Source organism: Gymnoscopelus braueri (assembly GCF_963280865.1).
Source record: "Gymnoscopelus braueri genome assembly, chromosome: 9".
Taxonomy (NCBI): Eukaryota; Metazoa; Chordata; class Actinopteri; order Myctophiformes; family Myctophidae; genus Gymnoscopelus; species Gymnoscopelus braueri.
Window position 1 is genome coordinate 29,302,270 of NC_137610.1, and position 26,069 is coordinate 29,328,338.

At 41.1% G+C, this 26,069-nt stretch overlaps 1 protein-coding gene across 2 annotated transcripts in view; it reads left to right on the forward strand.

Moving 5' to 3' along the window:
- Window positions 1–25,525, forward strand: part of shisal1b (shisa like 1b) — a gene marked incomplete at its 3' end in the record, with an annotated part of 61,342 nt that extends 35,817 nt beyond the window's left edge. The window contains exons 2-5 of one of the 2 annotated variants that reach the window (XM_080437190.1): window positions 3,169–3,367; window positions 7,538–7,751; window positions 13,252–13,563; window positions 25,411–25,525. In XM_080437190.1, coding sequence (XP_080293316.1) covers window positions 3,301–3,367; window positions 7,538–7,751; window positions 13,252–13,563; window position 25,411 — 594 coding nt within the window. In that variant the 5' untranslated portion in view covers window positions 3,169–3,300. Of the gene's footprint in view, window positions 1–3,168; window positions 3,368–7,537; window positions 7,752–13,251; window positions 13,568–25,410 lie in introns of those variants that run through there. The other variant, XM_080437189.1, reaches the window with a different exon arrangement.
- Between the last annotated feature and the right edge of the window lie 544 nt (window positions 25,526–26,069).

Sequence of the window (26,069 nt, forward strand, 5' to 3'; positions counted from 1 at the left end):
CTAAATGAGTTAATAGCATCACAATCATTTTAACCACTTTATCCATTTATACGTTGGCTATTCAAAAACTAGCAGATCTACAAGCTCACAGCGTGTTTTGATTTTTTTTTAACATAAATATTCTCTTCTGGGGGTCCAATTGGGCCAAATACATATCGGTTTAGGGTTAGGGTTAGGGTTAGACATGAAACAGTTTCAGAACCACTGCCTTATCGGGTTGGGGTGAGGGAAGGACGGGCGTTATTGTCATCTTCTTTCTACAATTCCACATTGGTGTATATTTTGTAATGCCCTGCAACCCTATAAACCTTTGTTGAAAATCTCGATAAAAAAGACTTTGAAAAGAAAAAGAGCCTCACATCCAGTCGTTCTTTGCAAACAAACGTTCAACAACAAATTGAGCTGTATCTTCTTTTCATACCACATGCAGCACAACAAATATAGCCCAGGCAGGCAATAAGACAAAAGGGATTCCATGTGAAAATGCCAGAGGGAATAAATTATGTAAGATCGTCATTGAGGACGAGAGGAAGGGAAGTAAGATTTAATTTAAACAACCAAGTACTAGACGAGAAGAGAAAAAAGGAGTGACATGCACCGCCATGCAACAGAGTATAAATTCTGCCTGAAGCACGGAAAGGGGGAGGGAAAAAAGAAAGGGGGGATTTCAGGGGCTGGGAATCCCTCGTTGCGCTGCATGATGTCGTCTGAGACAGCTTTCACTAGAAGCAAAAGCAGAGGAGAAGAAAAATATAAAATGCCACTCTAACAAGCCTCTGGAGACCTCAGCTGCCTGGCTCTCTGAAGTGGGAACGGCTCGTCTGATGTGAAATGCTTTTAAAGACCTCGACAGAAAACAGGCTGGCGCGCTACATGCATCATGGACCACATTATTCTGTCCATACAGTCCATAGTAAAAGGCTTTGCATGAGGCCTGATTTATACTCTGTTGTGAGACAATAGCCGATCTATATGAGCTCATAACATGTCGCATCGTGACGCGTTGTGAGCTTGTAGATCTGCTATTTTAGGCAGGGTATACTGTAGGCGCCACCACACGCGCATGCTGTCAATGAGTGTGTAAACAACATATAGCGTAGAGTTAACACAATCAACACCAGAATGATAGGAATTCTCCAAGGTCTGGTACACACTTGCAGATTGTATTTTTATTTATTTTTTTAAGCCTTGTTAATCAAGGTTTACTATTAAAGCAAACATGCTCAGTTTACAGTAAAGATCAGAGCAAACTGTTCTTCCTGAATAGAATAGGCTCAGGTCCTTTGACGTGTGCAACAGGATGCTGCAGATTTCCCATCAGAGTGTTGTGGCCAGTGTCCTCTTTTCTGCAGTTACATCAGAAACAGACTGAACAAGCGCATGCAGGACTCACTTGTGAGTCTCTTGAATAGAACAGTGGTAAAGTAGTTAGTGTAACAAACGTGAGTCACTCAAAGCATTTGTTCAGTCAGCTGTGAATTTTTGTAATTGCTTCTGATGTGCAGCTTGTACAAGTCCAACGATGGCTCCACTGCATGCTCTCCAAAGCTGGGAAGCTGGAAATGCAATGTGGTTCACATGATGCAGAAGTGTAAATTCAGTAATACCATTAGTCCATATCTACACATTCCATGCAGACATCTAAGGTATTGTTGCCATGTGTCTTTCATTTCACTCAACCCTGTTATGGATAAACTCACCACAACTTCTTATTTTAGGTTTTCTGAATATATAGACTGAGCTTCCATCATGTGTGGCAAACGCTGATAAGAGTTTCTGAAAAGCGATTCACGTTAACTGGAAACATTTAAATGGTGTGATGGTATGGGTTGTAAAACTCTCAGCAAGTTGCATCATTTTCATGCTGAGAGAAATTAGTGACTCACTGCAAAATAATAAAAGTATTAAGGTGCACGGCTCAATAATGTCATGAAAGTGAGGAAACACAACGAATGTCTTTTTCACATGGGGTTTATATACCTCTCACGGACAGAAACAACGGACAACGTTTCAACCAAACAGCGTTGTCATCATTTCCATGCAACAACTTCAGATAAACATCAAATGACTGGTAGAAGACAAACCTATTTACTATCAACTTCCCTTGGCACTACCAGTGACAAATAGCAGAAACTAGCAAAATGGCCTGGCATCCATTCGTCACATTTAGCGGCTGTGCACAGCCAGCAATGACAGACTTTGTGATTTCTTGACTTAACCTTGCAGTAGACTGCCACCGCGGAAGATGTATTTCCATCATGAACCGCTGCGACGCATCATTTACTATAAAATTCATTATCAGCATTCTCCTGCCCCAGCTGCTCCACATGCACAGGCCGTCTTCTGTGTGATTTATCCCCTCGGGGACCATGTTTTCCCCCATGATCCCAGCAGCGTCGTCAAGTGCGATTTATGCACATTTGATTTTCAGCCTACCAGGGGGGGGGGCGTGGTGTGGGCGTGACACGGCCCTCATACTGTAATTAGGGATACTTTCATGACGTAAAACAAAGTGACGATTTCACGATGATCAGCAACCGGTGGGAGGGTGGGGGGGGCACTTTGAAAATGATCCAAATGGCCCCGGACCGCTGGCCTAGCGGTCCGAGCACTTATAGGCTTCAATGTAGCCTGACAGCGCATCACAGGTTCGAGTCCCGTTCCCGATGATCTTTGCTGCATGTCTTTCCCCATCTCTCTCTCTCCCTGTTTCCTGTACATCTCCACTATACACTATAAATCATTGGTTCTCAAAGTGGGGTCCGGGGACCCCCAGGGGTCCTTGGGGTGGTTCCAGGGGGGTCCCCAGCTAAAGTAGTTAATGTAGCATCACAATCATTTTAACCACTTTATCCATTTATAAGTTGGCTATTCAAAAATAGCAGATCTACAAGCTCACAGCACGTCACTTCGTACCGCGCTGCAAGCTTGTAGATCTGCTATTTTTGAAAAATCTTGAGAAATGTTCTCTTCTGGGGGTCCCTGGCTCAAAACATTTTCAGATGGGGGTCCGCGGACAAATATATATCAATTTGGGGGTCCTTGACATGAAAAAGTTTGAGAACCACCTCTATAAATAAAGGCAGAAAAGCCGCCCACAAATTATTATTTTTTAAAGAATGATCCAAATGTCTTAATCGTCTTTGTCACCGGTTACCTTATTTTCAGGAGACACACAGCAGCAGCAGCCATGTGAGAGGAACCCGTGGCAGACAGAGGATGTCCTCGTCCAGATAAAAGCAGAGAAGCTCTCCTCCCTCCTCCCTCCCTCCTTCCCTCCCTCCCTCGGAGGACGGGAAGATGACTGTCACCAACCGGCAGTCCTTCAACGCCCTGATAGTCATCTTCGTCCTGCTGTCCACCGCAGGTCTGTATACGCTGTATATACTGTGTCTCTTTCTCCCTTATTTGTCTGTTCTGGGAACCATATTCCAGTAGTGGAAAAAGTACTCAAATGTTTTACTTAAGTAAAAGTATCAATACTGCAATGTAGAAATACTCTGTTACAAGTAAAAGTCTGGAATTAAAACATTTGTTGAGTAAAAGTACAAAAGCGTTGGTATCAAAATGTACTTAAAGTAAAATTTAAAGTACTCATTATGCAGAATGGCCAATTTTACAAGTTTTCAAATGTATACAAATCTTTTGAAAATAGCAGCTCACAAAGCGTCGCATCGCGAGCATTGTGAGCTTGTAGATCGGCTATTTTCAAATGGCTGAAATGTATATAGGGCTGAAGTGGTTAATGTATGTTTTGTAATAATAATCAAAATCTACAAAGTAATAACTAGCAACAAAAGTTTTCAAATTGTAGTAGAGTAAAAGTAGTATAATATTTGCCTCTGAAATGTAGTGGAGTAGAAGTAAAAGTATTGAAAATACTCCAGTAAAGTAAAAAATACCTAAAAATTGTACAGTACTTGAGTGAATTTACTTAGTAACTTTACACCACTGGTTCTGGGAACCCTATTCCCATCGTACAACATTTGGACATTCACAGAGAAGAGGTATTATTCATGTAATTATAATTTTGCAGTCTATTTTGAGGGCGTCTTCATGCAAGACCTCTAACCATGCCAGCCAGTGTCATGCGCTCCCTATTCAGCCTATACAAGGGAACAGCCAGTCCCAATTTACTGTAACAGTAAAGTGTAACTTGCCTGCCCTTGCCTCTCATTCTTTTCAGCTCTGAGGGTTGTAAATGTAACCTTTTACTGTATCCTAAAAACTCGAGAGGTGTTAATGTAATTAACGAGATGGGCTGAATTTACAACGGGTGCCTCGACCAAAAGCAGCTGTTTCTCATCTAACAAGCTGGAGACTCACCCCGCCACCTCCTCCCCCTCGCAAACCTTTAACCCATTAAGACCGGGAACGCATCTGTGTGTCATTTTTTAGATTTCTTAGGGTAAATCAAAAATAGCAGATCTACAAGCTCATAGTGCGGCAACGAGTGCCACGCTATGAGCTTGTAGATCTGCTATTTTTTTTAAATCATGAAAGTTTGTGCACATTTTTGAATATATATATATTTTTAAAGCACACATTTTTAACTCAAATCTTTGCTGCTGGGGGATTCTACAAATGGCTTCTAAAAATCGTATTTTTTTTTGGAAAACGTAGGTTTCTATATCAGTGGTTCTCAAACTCTTTCATGTCAACCCCCAAAATGATATGTATTTGGCCGCGGACCCCCATCTCCAAATATTTTGTTATTGCTCATGTGCCGCGCTATGAGCTTGTAGATCTGCTATTTTTGAATAGCCAAAGTATAAAGTAATCGTTGAAGTGGTTACACAGATGCGTTCCCGGTCTTAATGGGTTAAGTCGTGCATCATTAGAGCACTTTATGGTCCAGTTCCGATGCTGAAGTGCTTCGCTTCCTTATTGCCAATTTCACCTCGCCCATAACCGCTGACCCCTCCCCTCGTGAGCGCCAAGGATTTATGATTCGGGCATTTCGGGGCAAATCTGAGACGGAGAAAAATAAATATGTCTATGATCTGAACTGATTTACCATTTTATTGGCTGTGGCCTAGCAATTTAAAAGAACAAAAAGTGTGTTAGCCAAGACAGAGTCTACAGTACACGTAGGCCCGTGCTGTATAGTCTTACTACAACCTATTATGTTGAATGACCTTGCAGCTTGTCGATGCAAAACTGGAATGGAGCGGAGTTTTCCCCTCGCTACGAAATGCTTCCTCGACTTTTAAATCAACCTATATGCTTCATTACCATTTTCTCTGGTTTTCAGTCTACCTCACTATTTAAAAGGAAACTCTGTCAGTTGACAAAAGGCAAGCTGGCCGGTGCCTTGTTGAGAATGTGTCGGAGTGCCAAAGCTCATTATAACCTGAAGGTGCTCCCTGCTTTCAAAAGCCAATCTGTCTCTGACAGAGACTATAGGAAAGCTCCCAGCACTTTCTCTTTGGCTGAGTTAAGCCCGAATGACAGCAGGACGCTTTCCTTCTTGACACTTCTATTATATTATGGAAATAAAGGAAAGACACACTGAGCAAAGACAAAAGCAAATGAACTTGAATTTACTTGAAGCATATTCAACGTATAAGTGTCGTTACCTACAGTATACATTTTACACAGGGGTCATCTCCATGCTGGGTTGTGGTGTACATTTTTGTCCAAATTCTATTTTTGCCATGGACATACAAAATGAGTAGACACACACATAAAGAGCTAGCCCTAAATGACCATTACAGGTCTGTAACTCTGATAGGGGTCCTTGAAAATAAAGAAGTTTGAGAACCACCGTTCTAGTGGACTCCTAATGTGCCATGGTGTCATAGTAGATCAGTGTCATACATATTCTGAAGAAAACCTGGAGACTGACATTCAGTAATTGGGTCTTATGATCAAAATAAGAACATTATAATAGTGTGTAAAAACTCAATCTAGAATTTGCCACGGACAAGGCCAAGTCTTTGTCCGTGTACGGACATATTGATGACCCTGCATATTCAATGTAAAAGTGTTGTTACTTACGTATACATTTTACATGGACAGTGAAGGATATAAGAAAGCATAATTATGCAACATATCATTCATAAATTGACAATAGATCACACTGAAAGAACTACGGAAGCTCAAAAGAAAACGAATCAGAACAAAACATGCACAACAGGTGACTACTGTGTTTGTGCACATATGTGTGTGCATGTACACATATTGTCTGCATATATGAGTGCTCCTGCATACTGTAAGTGTACATGTATGAGTATTTCTGTGAGCAAGCCTTTGTAGCCTACCGGCAGTGGTGGAAAAAGTACTCACATTTTTAACTTAAGTAAAAGTATCAATACTTCAATGTAGAAGTACTCTGTTACAAGTAAAAGTGCGGAACTAAACATTTACTTGAGTAAAAGTACAAAAGTATTGGTATCAAAATGTACTTAAAGTACCAAAAGTAACTAAAATGTTTGAAAATAGCAGATCTAAGCTCACAAGCTTGTAGATCTTGTAGATCGGCTATTTTCAAATAGTGTACAGTATATAAAATAGGGCTAAAGTGGTTAATGTATGTTTTATAATGTAATTTATATTAATTAATTTATATCTGCAAAGTAACTAGTAACTACAGTTTTCAAATAATTGTAGTGGAGTAAAAGTACAATAATTGCCTCTGAGATGTAGTGGAGTAAAAGTAAAAGTAGAGACAATTTGAAATACTCCAGTAAAGTAAAAGTACCTCAACATTGTAGTACAGTTCTTGAGCAAAAGTACTTAGTTATTTTACACCTCTGCCTATCGGGGCAAGGCGAAACACAACACAAGGACACACTACAATATATATAGCCGCTATGCTCAAGCGCCTGTCTAATTTATCTCCAGAGGAAGATTCATTCCAGCCCCTGATTGCTAGCAACAGAATGTGAAAGGATGCCACACGACACGTAAGAACCCCTGTGTGTTTATGAGACAGTGGAACAAGCGCTTTTAGTCTTGGATCATTGTGACACGTGTGTTAACCATCACCAGCAGCCCCGTAAATTGACACTCATTATGGCTGGTCCGTTCCGCTGACAGATTAGTAATTGGTGATTATCTGCAGCAGCCACAGCTGCCAAATGATGTTTCAGTGATTTCAATTACAGACGGAAAAAGCATCTTGGGTTGCCAGATTCAATACTTATCCTCTCGATTCACAGTAATGCTTCAAAATGAAATTAGACGACATTCCTGTTGTGGTTTCCATAGTTTGGTTATATTAGGGTGAAATGCTGTCCAATTCAATTGTCTCCTTGATGGAGAGGATACTGTTATCCATTAATGACCGCCATATGGTTCTCTGATGGCATCTGGCAGCTGGTTTAGAAAGACAATGTCCAATAATCCCAAATAAGCGAACCAATATGTGTATGAGTAATATCCAAGCACAATTACTGGAAACGACCTAACATTAAGTAAGAAAATAGAAATCATGAGTTGCTGGCTATATATTATTGTGGTTTTTATCGGTGTTTGAAACAATAAATAAATAACATTGTGAAAGATGAATTTCTATTCTTTCCTCCTGTCACAGCCTTCTCTGCTCATTACCGAGTGTGTGAACCGTACTCCGACCACAAGGGGCGCTACCACTTCGGCTTCCACTGCCCGCGCCTCTCGGACAACAAGACCTACATGTTCTGCTGCCACCACAACAACACGGCTTTCAAGTACTGCTGCAATGACACCGAGTTCCAGACGGTCATGCAGATCAACCTCACCACCACCTCAGATGGCTACGCACACAAGTAAGACCAAAGTAAAACCAAAGTAAAATCAAGTAAAAGTCCGGAATTCAAAATGCACTTGATTAGGGGCATGGTGGCGCAGTCGGTAGCGCTGTCACCTCACAGCTAGTAGTTCCTGAGTTCGATTCCCGTCGGGGACGCTGTGGGCGCTGTGGGCGCTGGGGGCGTGTCTTCTCCTCCGCGTCATCAGCGCCCATACCCTAGGTGGGGTTGGCGGAAGGGCCTTTCTGTGTGGAGTTTGCAAAGGGATAGTTCACCCGAAAAATTGAGTTTTTTTCTATAGATTAGTCACCCCATGGAGACTTGAATTCATGGATATTGTTTTGTTTTTGTCGCATTCCTAAGCCAATAATTTGATAACCAGCGGACCGGTAGGCAGCGGTAGGAGACACAAAGGAGACTCTTTGTGTCTCCATACCGGAACTGCTGATGGTCATCAAATTATTGGCTTAGGAATGCGACAAAAACAAAACAATATCCATGAATTCAAGTCTCCATGGGGTGACTAATCTATAGAAAAAAAGTAATTTTGGGGGTGGGTGAACTATCCCTTTAAGTACAGTATTTGAGTACATGTCTACCACTGCGTAGTAGACCCTCACTTCACAATGTTCTTTGCACAAGAGCGTCAGTGTCTCTTCAGCCATGAATTCTACCACAGCATCTACAGCAACCATGTTTGACATGTTGTGTCAGCTGGCCGTATCAGCCTCAGGGCTAATAATGTTATCAGCCCTTTAAGTGAATGAATGAATGAATTTATTTGGTGATAAAAGGAAAGAGCACATTAGCACTTCCATGACAACAACAACACACAATATCACAGAGGACAAAAACACAATAAAGCCCCATGGCTTATTTCCATTGTGGTCCTCTAAAAGTCTGGTATTCATTGATTGTATTATTACAATGTAACCACGTTATCCTGTCATATAATGAATTCATAATTGAGTAATTACAATGGAGAGCAGCATTTTGTTTTATACAAGACCTAATCAAAATAAAACAAAAACAGAATTACAGAAAATAAAATGGACAAATAGCAATAAAAAATATATATCGGAGGAAAAGAAGTGTGGAAAAAAAGGGGGAAAAAGAGAGCGATATGATAAAAGTCTGTGTCCTGCTGGCCTCACTGCTGCTTATGAGCAGTTACAACAAGCACACGTTTTCGTACAAATCCAGGTCACGCCATCAGAAACATTGTACCTTCAGGGTGACATTTGAATACCGTGTTGGAGACGCAAGGTGAAACAATTTCTTCTCCCACTCAGAGATGACAATTCCCTCAACGAGGTTGAAAAAAGAGCCTGTTGTTGCTAACTGGCTTGGTGTGCTGCAGGCTCCCCTGGTAATATCACACTTATTGGCATCATCTGACACACTGATCTGTACCAGTGGAGCCATTCAACACCTCCACAATGAGGAGCAGAGGCTGAAGGCATTCGTTCTGGGTCGAGGACACCCTGACATCATGCCAGTTCAAAGGGCAAATGCGCGTGTCGAGTGTGGGCTTTATAGAAACTTGAAATATACGAGTGCAGGATACACCAGTGGTTATTCAGAAACTTGCAGGTTCGATTCCCACTTTTTCTAAATGGAAATACAGTACGCAATTAATTGTGCATCGCCTTGCACAATTGTAGTAGCCCGACACTCAGCCTGAATTTTCATTTCGTTTAATTTTTCATTATTATTATTATCATTTCATTATTCAGTCTGAAAGCCCTCTCAGTGCAGCCGTTTTCTGAGATGGGGGCGTGGCCAAAGTGGGACTCTTTGGCGATTGGTTCATACTGGATTATGCCGATCTCGATTGGGTCGTTTTGATTTGCAAACGAGAAAACCCCGCCTTCCACACCTTCACCAGACCCTGAATGCGAGGCTAGCGATTTCAGGGGCTGGAGCCAGTCTACAATTGTAGTACTCTACCATGGAATATTATATTTAAGCAATGATACAGGACACATCGTTCTACGGTATATCAGGATTATATCATGGCTATGGGTGTTGTTGTCCTGACACAAAGTTGAGTACTTTAAACACCTATAGGCAAAGACATAATGAGAACATGGCCTCAACATTGTTTTTACAACACAATTACCAACTAAACAGAATCATGTGGATCTTGGGATTCACACAGGATGGCTCCAAAGTGGATCTCAGACTTCATGTGGCCAGCCTGTGATGTGAGTCGTCTAAGACGTATCTTATGATATGGCTCCAAATTTGGACACGGTTTCAGCCCAATCAGAGGCCCTTTCACTTCCATTACAGAATGATGAAAGTTAAATAATTAAAAAAAGTAAAAACATGTGTGAAAGAAATACACAGTTTGGCCCTGATCGATCTGGCAGTTCGCAAAATTAGCCACACACACACACACACACACAAACACACACACACACACACACACACACGCGCGCGCGCGCTCCACAACGTCAATGAGCTCCTATGGGGAGTTCCAATTCCACCACATTTATAACAATCTATTATTCAGTGATGGACACATACTGTATTCTGTGCACAAACACACTCACTCAGGACTATTGAGTGCTGAGCTGAGTAAAGGACAGAAACAGAAATAGAAACGTGCCCTTCAGTGTGGCTTCGGGGCTTCTCAGGGGGAGACTGTGGTGACAAAAGCATGGCTCTCTCTCCCCTAATGCCCTCACAGCGTGGCTCAGTCTCGGACCGTTCGCGCTGCCCTGCGGCATGTCGTTGTGTGTTTCGTTTAGTGGCAGACAGCCTGTTGGGAGGGCCGTTTCATCCTGCTTCACTGGACAGTTGGGCTGTATAAAGGCTGGTATTTCGTGGACTAGAGTGTCAAACTTTCTGAAGAGCTGTCATTCTCTAACCTTGGGGTAGCACTTAGCACTTACAGCTCTATGGCCATTCAAAATAAAAAACCAAGGGAATTACGTGATCCTTGAGGACTCTGTTAGTTGATGGTTGGCTAACAGTTTCACTCTTCTTGCAGGTATTACGTTTACTTTACAGTGTGTATAGTCACGTTGAAAATACTCTCACTCCCCCTATATACATACTGTACAGTAAGGGAACACAATTTTGGAGGTGTGCTCTATAGAGGCCCCGCAACATGTGATTTAAAGGAGTAGTTCACCCAAAGAGTAGTTCGCCCCATCTAGAAAATAATCTAAAAAGTCAGGTATTGAATTATTTGGCTTACTGGCAGTGTGCACAAGAAATTTGACGCTGATTGGTCAAGTAGTTTCCCAGATCAGCCACGGAAACACAAACACAAACACAAACACAAACACACGCACGCACGCACGCACTCGCGCACACACACACACACACACACACACACACACGCACGCACGCACGCACGCACACACGCACGCACGCACGCACGCACACACACACAGGGGCGAAAACACAAACTCATGGCCAAGGCGGCGATAATTAGTTCCTCTCATACAGATTCAGTCACAGGCAAACTCTTGAGTAATATTACGAAGATGAGGAAAGATAAATGCAATGGAAAATACATTTGGGTTAGAGTGCATTAATACTAATAGCATGTGTCTGGTGCAGTGTTCATTCAAGCAACATAAAATGTTCATTTTTCTAGCTACTTAGGTCGATAGATATCCCCAAGGCCGCATCATTTCCCAACAGAAGTGGGTCTAATTGAGTAACTCAACTAGAAGCACTTAGAAATCATTATTGAAATGGCTTCCAGTGACTACAGGCAGATTTTAATGCATAAAACAGTTGCAAAGAGTAGCTATACAGCATAAATGATGGGGCGGGCGCTAAATAAATTGGGTGAGTTTGGAATAACATCCTATTTTATCTCTATCTCTGAAGGTCAGAGTAAGTTCATTCCTCTAAAGTAGGCTGAGTGTGGTTGCATCCTATTAGGACTGGACATATATTTCCATTAGTGGTATTCACCAATAATAATCTATATACTGTACAACTCCATTAAAATGTTGCCATCATCCCAAATGACACCAATTAAATGGGAATCCATTTGGCATGTTATTTACCTCGCTGTCATTTATAGCTGTGCGCAAACTGAAAAGAAACGTCACATAAAGTTAATCAGGGTCAATACACAGACATTTTGTCAAAGGTGAAGAGACACAAGATCAGCCTGTGAAATTAGATGGATTCACAAGTCTGTTAAGCTTGTTATTGAAAGGACAGCAGGCTCAGCAGATGCCTGTGTTTTTCGGTGTGGTCCTGCTTTACATGCATGCATGTTACACAACTATGAACCTCCCATACCAGTTGGTTTCCAACATTTTTAGCTGAAGACCCAGATGAGAAATTAGATGTTTGCCGGGGACCCAATAGTAAAAATAGCAGATCTACAAGCTCACATGCGAGCTTGTTACTGCTGGCAATCTGCTGCTTGTTACTGCTGGCAATCATGCAAAGCCTATAGGCTTTGCTGATAGCTTGTTTGATTTCATAAATTTAAGTACGGTTTAGGAATTTAACTTGCATGGACTTGTTGGAGATGTAGGTCATCTTTGTCAAAGTTAGGTTATCGTTAGGTTTTTAATGTAATTTAATGCAAAGGATTGATTTGAACAGTGTAGCCGGAAATAGTCCCTAGAGAAAATGTATCTAAAAATGAAGCCATTAATGGAGAAATTATCTATGTGTATGCAGTAGCCATAGAAACAGGTCGATTAATTGGTACTCCTGGGGCAGGAATGGTTTTGTTTATTAAGACAAAATACATTTGACTGAAATTAGAAATGTTTTTATTTTATGTTTTTGTAAAATGTCATTAGTATCATCGTGTGTTACCTTCTTTTGATTGAATGATTATGAAAGACTTTTGTTTATGGAAAGTTGCTTTTGTTTTTGGAAGATTTCATAGGAGGAAAGAAATTCAGTTTGAATGAAATGCAGTTTGTAAATTAGTGTTTTTTTTATGTGTATCATATTGTACACATTTGCTATTATTATATGTGTCCTGTAATTCCATGTGGGCTGGGCACCTATGGTGCATGACACAAAAATCTATCAATCAATCTATCAATCAATCAATGTACGATATATGGCCAAAGCTGTGAATAGACAATGACATGTGGAATGATCCCTCACTTTCCCTCCCTCAAGACAGATTACAGTCCACTTCTAACTGTGGCTCTCAAACCTTTTCATGTCAAGGACCCCCAAAATGATATGGATTTGTCTGCGGAACCCCATCTCAAAATATTTTGTTCCAGGGACCCCCAGAAGCAAAGATTTGAGTTACAAATGTTCGCTTTAAAACATATAGATTCAAAGATTTGCGCAAAGTTTCACGATTTTTCAAAAATAGCAGATCTACAAGCTCATAGCGCGGCAGATCTGCTATTTTTGAATAGCCAAAGTATAAAATATGGATAAAGGGGTTAAAATGATTGCGACGCTTTGTTAAGAAATGTTGCCGAGGACCCCCTGGTACCCCTGCAAGGACCCCACTTTGAGAACCAGTGACTTATAAACACTCTCTGTGGCTCTTTCCCTGCAGCAACTACACAGCCCTGGTCGGCGTGTGGATCTACGGCTTCTTCGTCATGGTGCTGCTGGCGCTGGACTTCCTCTACTACTCGGCCATCAACTATGAACTGTGCCGGGTGTACCTGGAGAAGTGGGGCCTGGGGGGCCGCTGGCTGAAGAAGGCCAGGAGCCAGTGGCACCGGTCCATGCCGGCGGAGGAGAGCGAAGCGGCCCAGGCCCCGCCCACTGTCCCCTGCAGCAGCCACTACCAGCCCAGACACAGCCTCCGAGGGGAGGGGCTACACAGCCCCACCCTGCTGCCCTACAACACAGCCACCGCCTGGTGAGTCACTGCTAGGGCTGCAACTATTGATTATTTTCTTAGCAATTATTCTATTCTTCTGCCTACTACACATACGTCATGTCCTAGTATGAGCGAATAAGGGAAGGGGATCAACGTCACGTGATTCTCTTGTTTGGCCCGGCAAAACTTGGATGTGTGTCTCAAAGAATATGATTATTGGCAGAATCTCGGAAGGTTTTGAATATTTTGCGATCCCGTTTTCATTTTTCATAAGATCGGTGGTTGTTGCAATGACCTGCACATCTCACCATGTGTTGCTCTATGATGAAATAAACCCACTAAATGTAACAATGTGCACGTTCCGTGAAAGCTGTTTTTTTTTCACCCGATGAAAGAATGGCGGATTCGGCCACGCCCCAAAATACCTGTATGTGTGTCTCAAAGAATCGATGACTTTTTTCTGATAATTGGTTTTAATTCTGATATATAAATGAATCGATGCAAAAAAAAACATTACTAGATCTTTTTTATAGTCAGATAAATTGAATAGTCTGATTAGTCACTTAAGCCCTTTATAATTAGCCATAAAACGTTGTTGCACAAAAATAGCGAAACTAGACGATCTACAATCTCAGCCAAGCGCTGTGAGATATCCCCCCCAAAGTCGATTATTTTTCAATAAAATAAATTAGCGATTATTCTTCTTCTTATCGATTAAATGGATTAACTGTTAAAGCCCAATAACACTTTATACAGCATTATTTTAACAAAAGGTGTAGGATATTGGGAAAGAAACTCATACCAAGATACAATGCAGGAACGGGCAAATGATTGTGGAATTTACAATCTCAGTGCCTGCCAAGGCGAGCGCAACAAGGCAATTTAAAAGTGCTTTACACAAAACCTTAAGGGCTTTAAGACAAAGCAATAGAAAAAACACTATAAAAGGCCATTTAATTGAAAACGGTTATTAAATGTCAAATAAAACAGATGCAATACGAGAAAAAAATGTTGCAGCGCAGCACAAGAAATTAATCAAAAAACCTCAATAAAAGGCACGCAGCGGCAAACAGAAAAGTCCCCAGCTTTGATTTAAAAAGCTGAAGGCATACATGTACGTACTGTAGCAGGAAATGCTTCTCAACTTGGTCAAATTCCAGATAAAAATTCTACTTCTCCGTCTTCTGTTCTCCGCTGCCTACAGTACACCTTATACTCTGTGATGCGTTACGTAATCAGAAGTGTATGCCATGGCAGCAAAGTGAAATTATAGCAGCTCAACACATGAGAAGTACTCACATGTTTTACTTAAGTAAAAGTATCAATACTGCAATGTAGATATTACAAGTAGAAGTCCCATATTAAAAATGTACTTGAGTAAGAGTACAAAAGTATCGGCATCAAAATGTACTTATAGTACCAGAATGTCCTATTTCACAAGTTCAAAATGTATTAAAGAACTCTTTTGGACTTTGGGTCTAGCACTCCACTGAGAAAACCCATTGTTGATGCGCAACCTTATTTAACTAGTAACTCTGTCATATAATTGTAGAGTAAAAGTACAATATTTTCCTCTGAGATGTAGTGGGGTAGAATGAAAAGTATTGACGTATCGGAAATACAGATACAGTAAAGTATACAAATACCTCAAATTTGTATGTACAGTACTTGAGTAAATGTACTTAGTTACTTTCCATCACTGCACGTAAAGTTGAGTACATGCATGAGTACACACAACCACACTTATATACAAGGAAATGAACCACTTTCAACCTGGCTGGCGTCTCTATTTTTGGCACGTCATTATAAGCAAACATTTTCAAGAGATGTTTACACTATTCAGCGTACGACAAGCTTAAGTGGTTAATACATATGTTCACATATGAGCACACACAGTATACAAGCACATCTGTACACTTATCTGCACCTAAACATGCACAAGCAATTGCTCTCACAGTAACTGTTCACCTAATGGCTAACTTTAGGTATTTGACTCTGTATTTGACTCTCAAAAATATCCACCCTCCGTGTCGGAATTTGTTTGAAAGAAAAAAATTTATACCATTCGTGCTGACCAGCTTATTACATAATTGTCATTATTATGCAAGCTGAAACGATGGGGGGTGGAGGGGGGGCTTCAATATAAATTGCACATTTTAATTAAATTTGAGAAAGCATGTAGGGTGTTGAAAAAGCACTGTCCCATTAACATGCTCATTCTGTTCTCACTGCTTTCGAGGATCGTTATTAGAGGAAAACACTGTGTAAGGTTTTACATATACTGTAGCACTTAGTCAAATGTACAAGGTCCAGGACAATGAATTATTGCACACAACAGTTGCCCCCGGGACAACCTCTGATCTTGACATTATCCTTTTTTACCACGCTTTCACCCCGGCACAGCTTTGATCAAGCTCAATCGAACATTCCCGACCTTTAAATCTTCAGTGGAAACCCCTCAATTATTTATTCAGTTCCGTCTCAGACACTGTGATCTGTCTGATTGGTGCTCCAAGCCTCTTTGCTAGAAACAGACGTCTCTCTCTCCTCTCTCTGGACATGATAATTTAATGAGGGGCAGAGGTTTTTGATAAATGGGTTGGACTCACTCTGCAAGCCAAGGCCCCTGACACACAGAGAGAGAGAAGCCGGGACACTGGAGAGGCATCCCAGAGCTCGTCTCCTGGAGGAAACATGCTTAATCCATTGAATCCGGAAACGCATCATTCACGTGTCATTTTAAGATTTATTTGGCTATTCAAAAATAGCAGATATGCAAGCTCATAACCGCGCTATGAGCTTGTAGATCAGCTATTTTTGGAGAAATAAAATATCGTGAAAATGTGTGCAAATCTTTGAATACACTTTTAACTCAAATCTTTGCTTCTGGTGGTCCCTGGAACAAAATATTTCTAGATGGGGGTCCGCGGCCAAATACATATCATTTTGGGTGGTCCTTGACATGAAAAAGTTTGAGAACCACTGATATATATAGCAACTTTTTTTTAACTGTTAGGATTTAGAAGACATTTGTAGAATCCCCAGAAGCAAAGAAATTGAGTAAGAAATGTTCGCTTTAAAAATATATATATATTCAAAGATTTTCACACATTTTCACGATTTAAAAAAATTGCAGATCTACAGGCTCATAGCGCGGCACTCGGTGCCGCGCTATGAGCTTGTATATCTGCTATTTTTGAATAGCCAAAGTAATCTACTGTAAACACAGATGCGTTCCCGGATGGAACGGATTAACTAAGACCGGACATGTCCGCCGAGGCTCCTTATTAGATATGGAGTCAGTTTCGTTTGAGAGCGCTCATCAATCTCAGCCTGAGCAGGGCTGACCCAACGCTGGCAGCCCTCCAGCTTTTTTTACTGGAGAGCGTCTTTTTGTGTTATCGCAACTGTGACAGAATGCACGTTGTAAATGACTTAGAGGAGTAGATAATAATGATACTACCTGCTGATTTAACAGATGAATGTTGGGGGGGAAAAACTCCCCTACGGCAATATGACCGGAGCAATCTGGGAACCCAGTGCCAAATGAAAAGGAAAAACAGCGCCCTCTGCTGTTTTTGACTATCTCAGTTGGCTCTGGGAGGAAGAAAACGTAGCACAGGAAACCGGGGTTTTGGTCAACCAGGGTTTTGGTCTGCCTTCAGCGCATCACTTCCGGTGGTGCGACTATGTTTTCATTCCCACTAACAATATTTCTACACGGAACACTAACACCACTTCTCCCAGAGAACATGGATCGTTTTGGTTATAAGCCCACTTGTTTCTATGATGAAAGAGCAAGTTAAAATGTGAATATCTTTCTGTGGTTTTGTCTGCTCCGCGGACGCTATTGTTAAATGAGTTTCGGTTGGTTTCGAGAGGGGAAGGATCGACGGACACGTAAATCCCGGCCACTACATTTGATTGGGTAAAGCGCGGCCTGCTTCCTGATCTGAAGGCACGCCCACTTGTAGCCCAGTGCGCACACGTTATGACGAACCTCCCCGACAGATTCAAACGCAGAGCAGAATCTGTTCTTGAGAGATTAGGACCGGAGGAACTATGTTTGGGGGGTTTTACTATTCCAACATCTTTCATCCTTCACATCATTTGGTGAAACTGTATCTTATTAGGAAAAGGGAAAGTATGCCTTTCCTCTAAACAGGACAGTATTCACAGCGAGCCAAGAATAATTTTGAATAATCAGTCACATCGCTATCACACTGGCTGACAAGAACGCCAGAGGCCCGACTGCATGCAGTCACAAAGCTTTGCAGAGTTTCTGGGGCGAGATTAGAGAATATAACATGCCTTCTTCAGAATCTTCACACACAGCAAGAAGACTGAAGTGATTGTGTGAACCGATACGTTTGCACACTGTCAACACAATGAAGCACTTGCATTGTTTCACGACATTATCATGCAGATAATATGCAGGGCTTTGGATGTGGTTAAGTATCGTAATCCTTTGCTGTGGGTGAGCTGTGGACTTCAGTGGATGTTGGTGCCCACACAATGCGTCATCAGCATGGCCTTTTAGTCTATTTGCGGGGGGACAAAGCTTGCGTCCCCGGAGAGGATGCTGGGGTAATGGCTTGAGAAAACCGAGGCCCACTTTAGTCTGACATCTGTTGGCCCAAATGTAAACAAGCAAGAGACGGGGGTCAGGTCCTGAAACTGGCACTGCAGGCAGCGACTAAAAACAACCCAGTCGCACGACAAATGGTGAATCCATCATGTACGGTTACGAGTACAGTACGTCAATCTGGCAGACAGTACAGACACAGATTCGTAAATTGTCTCACTGTACAGAGATCTTATTTTCTTCAGGGTATAAGTGTAGCGTTGCATTCAGTGTGTGTGGGAACACTGTTTACCATAACACTGTGTGACAGGGCTGTTGTGTGTGTGTGCTGCTCCAGATCCGCCCTGGGTTGTGTGTGTGTGTGTGTGTGTGTGTGTGTGTGTGTGTGTGTGTGTGTGTGTGTGTGTGTGTGTGTGTGTGTGTGTGTGTGTGTGTGTGTGTGTGTGTGTGTGTGTGTGTGTGTGTGTGTGTGTGTGTGTGTGTGTGCGCGCGCGCGCGTGTGAACAGGGAATCTGTTATTGCTTTCTCTTGGTTGATATACCCTTTTAATGTATGCTATTCAGGTATTCAGTTCCAACAAATAAACAACAAAATAAAACTTTAATATAGTTAATCTTGACCAAACAATGATTGATCTAGCAGGGATGGGCAACTGGTGGCCTGCGGGCCGCATGCGGCCCGCACCGTCACTCAATATGGCCCCAGGCAAAAAAAAAAAAAAAAAAAAACTTTTGAAATCACAAAGAAAAACAAAGTAATCTAAACATATCCGAAATGGTGAACTATTGCCTTCAGCTGTTCCAAACATGCAACTTTCCATGAACCATTTTAATTACAACAGTCCACCAGTAGAGCGCGCTCTCGTTTAATTTAATAGAAGCCTTATTAACTATAATTCTAGTGTTCATTTTTGTATATTTTTAAGCCAAGGTTACAGCAATACTCTGAAAGGCATACTCAGGAATGTGAAGTTTGTTTAGTACAGCTGTAGTAAGTTGATAGAAGCATTACTAAATGCTAAATAAAAACAAAGTTACAACAAATAATAATAGTTAATATCCCTTATTTATCACATATGTGACTATTATGGGCTTTTTGAGTAATAGGGCTCTACTGGCGAGAGTGCCGATAAACAGGATAAGCTGGGACCAAAATTCAGCACTGGCATTTTGGTCCGAACCGGCCCACCGCCCCCGGACCGAACGGGGGGGGGGGGGGGTTGTTTTGTCAACGGGGGGGGGGTCCCTGCCGATAAACGATGCGGCCCCCCAGAGTGAGTGTGGAAATTTAGTGGCCCTCACCATTCTACAGTATGTGTGATGATGACAAGCTAGATATTGTGGACTAAGAATATTAAATTTCCTTCTCTGGGGAATAACCAGTTGACAGAATATTTTATTCCGAATGACGTTGCACTTAGCTAATCAACAAGTGATTAAAATCTAAAGCAGAATGAAATAACTGGAGTCTTTTGGTTGTCATTCACCTAAAAGTATGCAGTATATTTGTCTTCCTGGAACTATTTTTGTTCTCATTTTGAGCTGCCTGCTGCTTGTCTTGGCAAGGTCTCTGAGGAACAAATTATATGGCTGCTTATGTCTAACCTTTATATTTTACCATATACTAAATCACTTATAATACTTCTACAATACATCATGATATTTGGCAGCTTGTAAGAGCCTAGATTGATGTATCCACTAGGCCTAATAGCTATTGTTTTGGCACAGCCTATCTTGTTATGGTTCAGTTTGTCCTTGAAGCAGCTACAGCATAACTATGAAATCTGCCCTGTGCTCTTGGCAGAACTACTGTACCACTGACATGAGTGTTATTGTATTTCTCCCCATGATATCATGTACATAAAGCATAATCATCACCACCTAGAATATTGTCTCGACTCCTATGTGTATGTATGGCATTGATGCCTTAATATGTCCACTACAGTAAATGAACACATTGACAACTTCAGAAAAAAGGCAGAGGTTTCTAAGTCCTACCAGTGGTGGAAAAAGTACTCACATATTTTACTTAAGTAAAAGTGTCAATATTGCAGTGTAGAAATACAAAATTTACTTGAGTAAAAGTACAAAAGTATCAAAATATACTTAAAGTCCCATTTCAGAAGTTCAAAATGTATACAAATCTTTTGAAAATAGCAGATCTACACACTCAAAATGCGTCAGCTATTTTCAAATCCCCGAAATATATATAGGGCTGAAGTGGTTAATGCATGTTTTGTGACAATAATCTAAATCTTCAAAGTAACTAATAACTAAAGCTGTTAAATAATTGTAGTGGAGTAAAAGTATAATATTTGCCTCTGAGATGTAGTGGACTAGAAGTAAAAGTACTTAAAATTGGAAATACTCCAGTAAAGTAAAAATTCCTCAAAAATGTCCTTAAGTACAGCACTTGAGTAAATGTACTTAGTTACTTTACACCACTGAGTCCTACACATTGAAAACATGCTCTCACAAACATGCTCTCACTGTTTGTTTGTGACATCATGATTCTCATGGGGAGGCTCTCTAGCAGTCCTTAAAGGGCAGTAAACACAGCTGTTCCCTAGCTTCATTTCTATAATAAAGCCCTGTGCAAGCGCTGAAGCACTAAATGCATGTCCCGGCCCTTCAGACATCAAAACTACATTTCTAATTAGGCTTATGCAAACCCTCTTCCCAGGAATAAATAAATAATAACAAGCATCTCATAACACGAGGAGTAGCATCTACAGCACACAGTAGGGAGCAACGTTACATGTTTGAGCCTTTTATTAATCACATTACATTCCTTGTGTAGCTCTTGTTTACTGTGAAAAGAAGACATTCTAACAACGGTGTGGCCTCCCTGTACAATCTTGGACTATCGATAGTAAGTTAACTATGTGTGCAGTTTGTCATCAAAGCCACACAAGTCATAATGTGGTGTTCAGTGGTGAAGTCGCTATGCAGGCTGACTGCTTGTGTTCATGTCCTCTATAGTATGGTGACGGTATATATATGCCTCATTTGCACAAATTGAAAGTCTTTATAAATACTTAACCAATAAGTGCTTCAGAAGAACAATGCTGCTGTAATGCAGAATATATAGGCCTGTCTGTGTGTGTGTGTGTGTGTGTGTGTGTGTGTGTGTGTGTGTGTGTGTGTGTGTGTGTGTGTGTGCGCACGCGCGCGCGCGCGCGCGCGCGCGTGCGTGTGTGTGTGTGTGTGTGTGTGTGTGTGTGTGTAGTATGCAAGAGAGAGTGAGAGAGAGACCCTGTTTCAGACAGCTTGGCCTACACTGAAAAGCGAGTTGATCTGCAGTTAGCATTGGTTCAGGGTTTATCATAAAAAGAAATTGTACAGTGCTGATCAATTCTTTGTGGCTTTCATGCACGCACGGCACACATACACACACACACACACACACACACACACACACACACACACACACAGGCTATTCTGGTAGAATTATAATAACACGATGACAGTGAGCAACTGTGTGTGTGTGTGTGTGTGTGTGTGTGTGTGTGTGTGTGTGTGTGTGTGTGTGTGTGTGTGTGTGTGTGTGTGTGTGTGTGTGTGTGTGTGTGAGTGAGTGAGAGAGATGCATGTTGCACATCATTGCCAAGAAAATAAAATAATAAAATAAATGCAGAATATACAAGCTCATAAATGACAGTGAGCAACTAACATCAGATGACTTAACGCCGTGCATCATGGACTAAAACACGTGCCAAATCATCCTGCGGTGATTACATAAGTGACTCACTTGACTCCGTCTACTCATGGTGGCAGACTGTGTCGAGTGAGTCACCCACAAGTGGTGAGGGTCCGTTCATGGCAGACCCTCACCACTTGCCTTTTACAGTCAGGCCTGGGTGACTCACCGTCATGAGCCAGGCTGTTGTCCAGTAAATTAAAGTCTCCATCACACAGTGAGACACTCTGTGCTACATTGCTGTAGGCGCGGTTATGCAGTGGTGTAAAGAAACTAAGTACATGTACTCAAGTACTGTACTTAAGTACAATTTTGAGGTACTTTTACTTTACTGGAGTATTTCCAATTGTCTATACTTTTACTTCTACTCCACTACATCTCAGAGGCAAATATTGTACTTTTACTCCACTACAATTATTTGAAAACTTACTTACTAAAAAAAACTTACTAGTTACTTTGCAGATATAGATTATTACAATATAAAACATACAATAACCACTTTAGCACTATTTTATACCTTTGTTGTAGCCGAAAAATAGCCGATCTACAAGATCCCAATGCGTCGCAATGCGACGCATTGTGAGCTTGTAGATCTGCTATTTTCAAACATTTTAGTACTTTAACTTTTGGTACTTTAAGTACATTTTGATACCAATACTTTTGTACTTTTACTCAAGTACATTTTGAATTCAGGACTTTTACTTGTAACAGAGTAGGCTACTTCTACATTGCAGTATTGATACTTTTTTTGGGTAAAACATTTATTTTTCTTAGTAAAACATTTGAGAACTTTTTCCACCACTGCGGTTATGGCAGAAATGGCAGATCTACAAGCTCAACAATGGGTTGCATTGCGACGCGTATAACTTGTGAGCTTCTAGACCTGCCGTTTCCGGCTGCAAGCAACACCACCATCGCACAACAAAATATAAATGGCGCTTTAGTCATCCATAACAGACCAGCACTTAAGTACCTGCCAGTTGTTTCTGCCAGGGATATAATACACGGTTTCAGTCTGCCAAGCTCGGGAAGTTCAAAATGGCTTTTTCATATTCCGTTTCATCTTGTCACCGCTTGTGATCAAAAGCATAGCCGATCCTGTCACGTCGGATTTTTATCACTGAACTGAGTGATTTTCTTCTGTCGGCAGTATTATCACTGTAAATGATGAAATGTGCTGTTTCTGTCTTACAACAGCATGCACAGACCTTGTCTAATTAGCACAATCCTCTCTCCATGTGGTGGGCGAGTTAATTAACATTGTAGTCGATACTCTAGACTAGAGACACAGTTGAACAAAGAGTACTGTTTAGAGCTGTCCAGGAGAAAACTAAAAGTTGTACTCCTTTTTACATTTCGTTAGCCTCATAGCATAATTGCCTAACTCATATTTTTAAGATTTTCAGGAGAGACAAAACAAAAAAAAACACTTTCTGTCTAAGACACCAGTGGCGTCAGTTCAGTAAAAGCTAGGGTATGGCAGGGTTAACTAAAAAATTTGGGGGCCCCTTTTTTGGGGGGGCCTTTTTCGGCCGCACGGCTTGTCTGCTGCGGGGGTTGCTGTGTCAGTCTTTTTACCAAAAAATGCATGCAGAGAGGTCTGCTTCCTTTTCATTTTAACTCACTGTTCACAAGTAAATAAAACAGCCTGTCTGCTATTGAAAAAACGCGCCTCTGCTGCTTGCTAATTAACGATAATGCATTGCACCTGTGTTGAACCTGGGAATATACCATTTGACAAGATAAGGGAGAATAGGGGAGATACAAGCAGTTGTGAAGAATGAAATACCCTGTGAAAGCAATCATTTTGCATTGGTAGTTATTTTACTGAAATTTAATAACAGAATAATCAACGCAGATAGACAGAGACATTCATGGATTTATTTTTTTATTAAAAAAAAAAAAAAAAAAAATATAATTAAGTCATGTTTATCTCCTTTTATTTATATCTGCATAACTCTACTCTCCTAACACTGCTGATTCATCCTGCCTTGTTGCCTATGTCCTCAGCCTATCAGAATGCTTGTTACATTCAAAATCATTTCAGCCTAAGTCAAAAAGTTGACTTTCTGCCTAAATCATTTTGGAATGTAAAGAGCATTCTGATAGGCTGAGGACATAGGCAATAAGGCACAATGATGCAGCAGTGTTAGGATAGAGCTAGCTAAAAATGTCAATTTGACCAAAAAGTGAATTAGGCAATTAGGTTATGAGGCTAACGATTTGTAGACGTACTCATGGCCGATGCAGTGGCATTGAATTGTCGTTCATATGGGTTCTTGCCTTTGGTAAAGGTATTTGCTATTCATGATAGTAGGCTACTTTGAAGATGTTTTTCATTTGTTCTACATTCACATTTTAGGTTTTGTAAACTCTCTCATGCACACATAGTTTCTGGTGTTTTTGTTGCATGCATGCCAGCATTGGGCCTCAACTTTTTTATGATTCAGGAAATGAGTCTTTTTGCATTAAAAGGGGGTATTTTATTCATTTTTACAACATCGCTCTGCTCGAGGCAAGCCATCTATAAGAGGGTCAGTCTGTCAGTGCATGCGACGTGTGTGCGTGCTGTAAGAATGTGATTTTTTTTTTAGAAGGCGGTAATAAATGACAAATTACAAGCTACAAATCTGTAAATTGACTATTACATTTTGTCTCAGAAACTCTCAGTTTGGATCCATTCATATTTTTGTCAAAAGGGGGAATACGTTTTATTTGAACATGAAAAACATGGGCTTCTGTCTCAGCATGCATCTACTGTATCTCCACATAGTAAGTTCCCTGTGGCTGTGTTTGTACAAATAAAGATCATTGCTGACCATAGCAATACACACAGAGTGTGTTTTGTCAAAGAAATATAGTCAAGCACGAGAAAACAAGTGGTCCCTGTAGCCTGGTCATTTCCCCAAACATTTGCAGTAACTCAAGATGAACCAATCATCAGCCTCCATCTCTTCCATCTGCATTAAGTATAGGCCTATAGTGCTCTTTTAACCAATCAAACCCTATATACTTTGTTGATCAGAGTCACCCAGGGGTCAATTCAAAATTATCTCACTGTACATCTATTTTCTTCAGGGTATAAGTGCAGCATTGCATGCAGCGTGTAGGAACACTGTTTACCATAACACTGTGTGACAGGGCTGGTGCGTGCTGCTGCCTTCAGATCCGCCCCTGGGTAGTGTGTTTGTGTGTGTGTGCGAACAGCAGTGGTGTAAAGTAACTTAAGTACATTTAAGTAAAATGTTGAGGTATTTTTACTTTACTGGAGCATTTCCAATTTTCAGTACTTTTACTTCTACTCCACTAGGCTACATCTCAGGGGCAAATTGTACTTTTACTCCACTACAATTATTTGAAAACTTTAGTTACTAGTTACTTGTAGATAGTAGTTTGATATTATTCCAAAACATACATTACTCACTTCAGCCCTATATACATTTTGGCCATTTGAAAATAGCCGCTCTACAGGCTCGCGACGCATTGTGAGCTTGTAGATCTGCTATTTGTCAGGGGTCTATACTACCCCCCCCCCCCCCGAAAAGGGACGCTTGGTTTCATGTGGCTAATATCTATTTTCCTTTTTTCTTCTTTCTCCGCAGAACGATGCTGTGAGTGGACAAAATGGAAGCGTAGCAATGTCCTGTTTGATGCGAAGGAGAGTGTCTGCCCACAGACACACACATCTCTGGATCGTTGATAAAGCACCATGGGTGGCAATACTGGAGTAGACGCTACTACTAGCAATGACTATCATCCCCTCCTTATGAGCACAAAACCTCCATAGAAGGGGCCAATAGAAGCTCAATAACACCAACAAAGACTACAGAGACACACGGAGGAGGACGGCCATATTGCTGCTACCAAACCCGCAGCAAAGAAAGAAAAGCAACACACATTCACCGTCACTGGTGCTCATTGACCCAACTGTAATGTCTGGCTAAAGTTTGACGTGTCCCACACAAGCCGGAGCTGAACTGGATGTGCTGTTGTAGTTGCAAGCATTTACGCTTGCCTGTTTTTTTTAGTTTAAGCTTTATAGATTCTGTATAGTGTTTATGAAAATGCTGTGTCAGTTTGTGTTCAGTAGCAATTAGACACAGTTGTGGGTTAAAATCTATCCAGTGATTTATTTATGTGAAATAGTCAGGCAGTTGTACAAGTGGTCAACATTCTGAACATGTTGTAGTTGAGGTCGATGCTGGGCATCTCACTTTAGGTATATTTTGTTACTTGCCTAAGCCACACAGACACAAAAAAA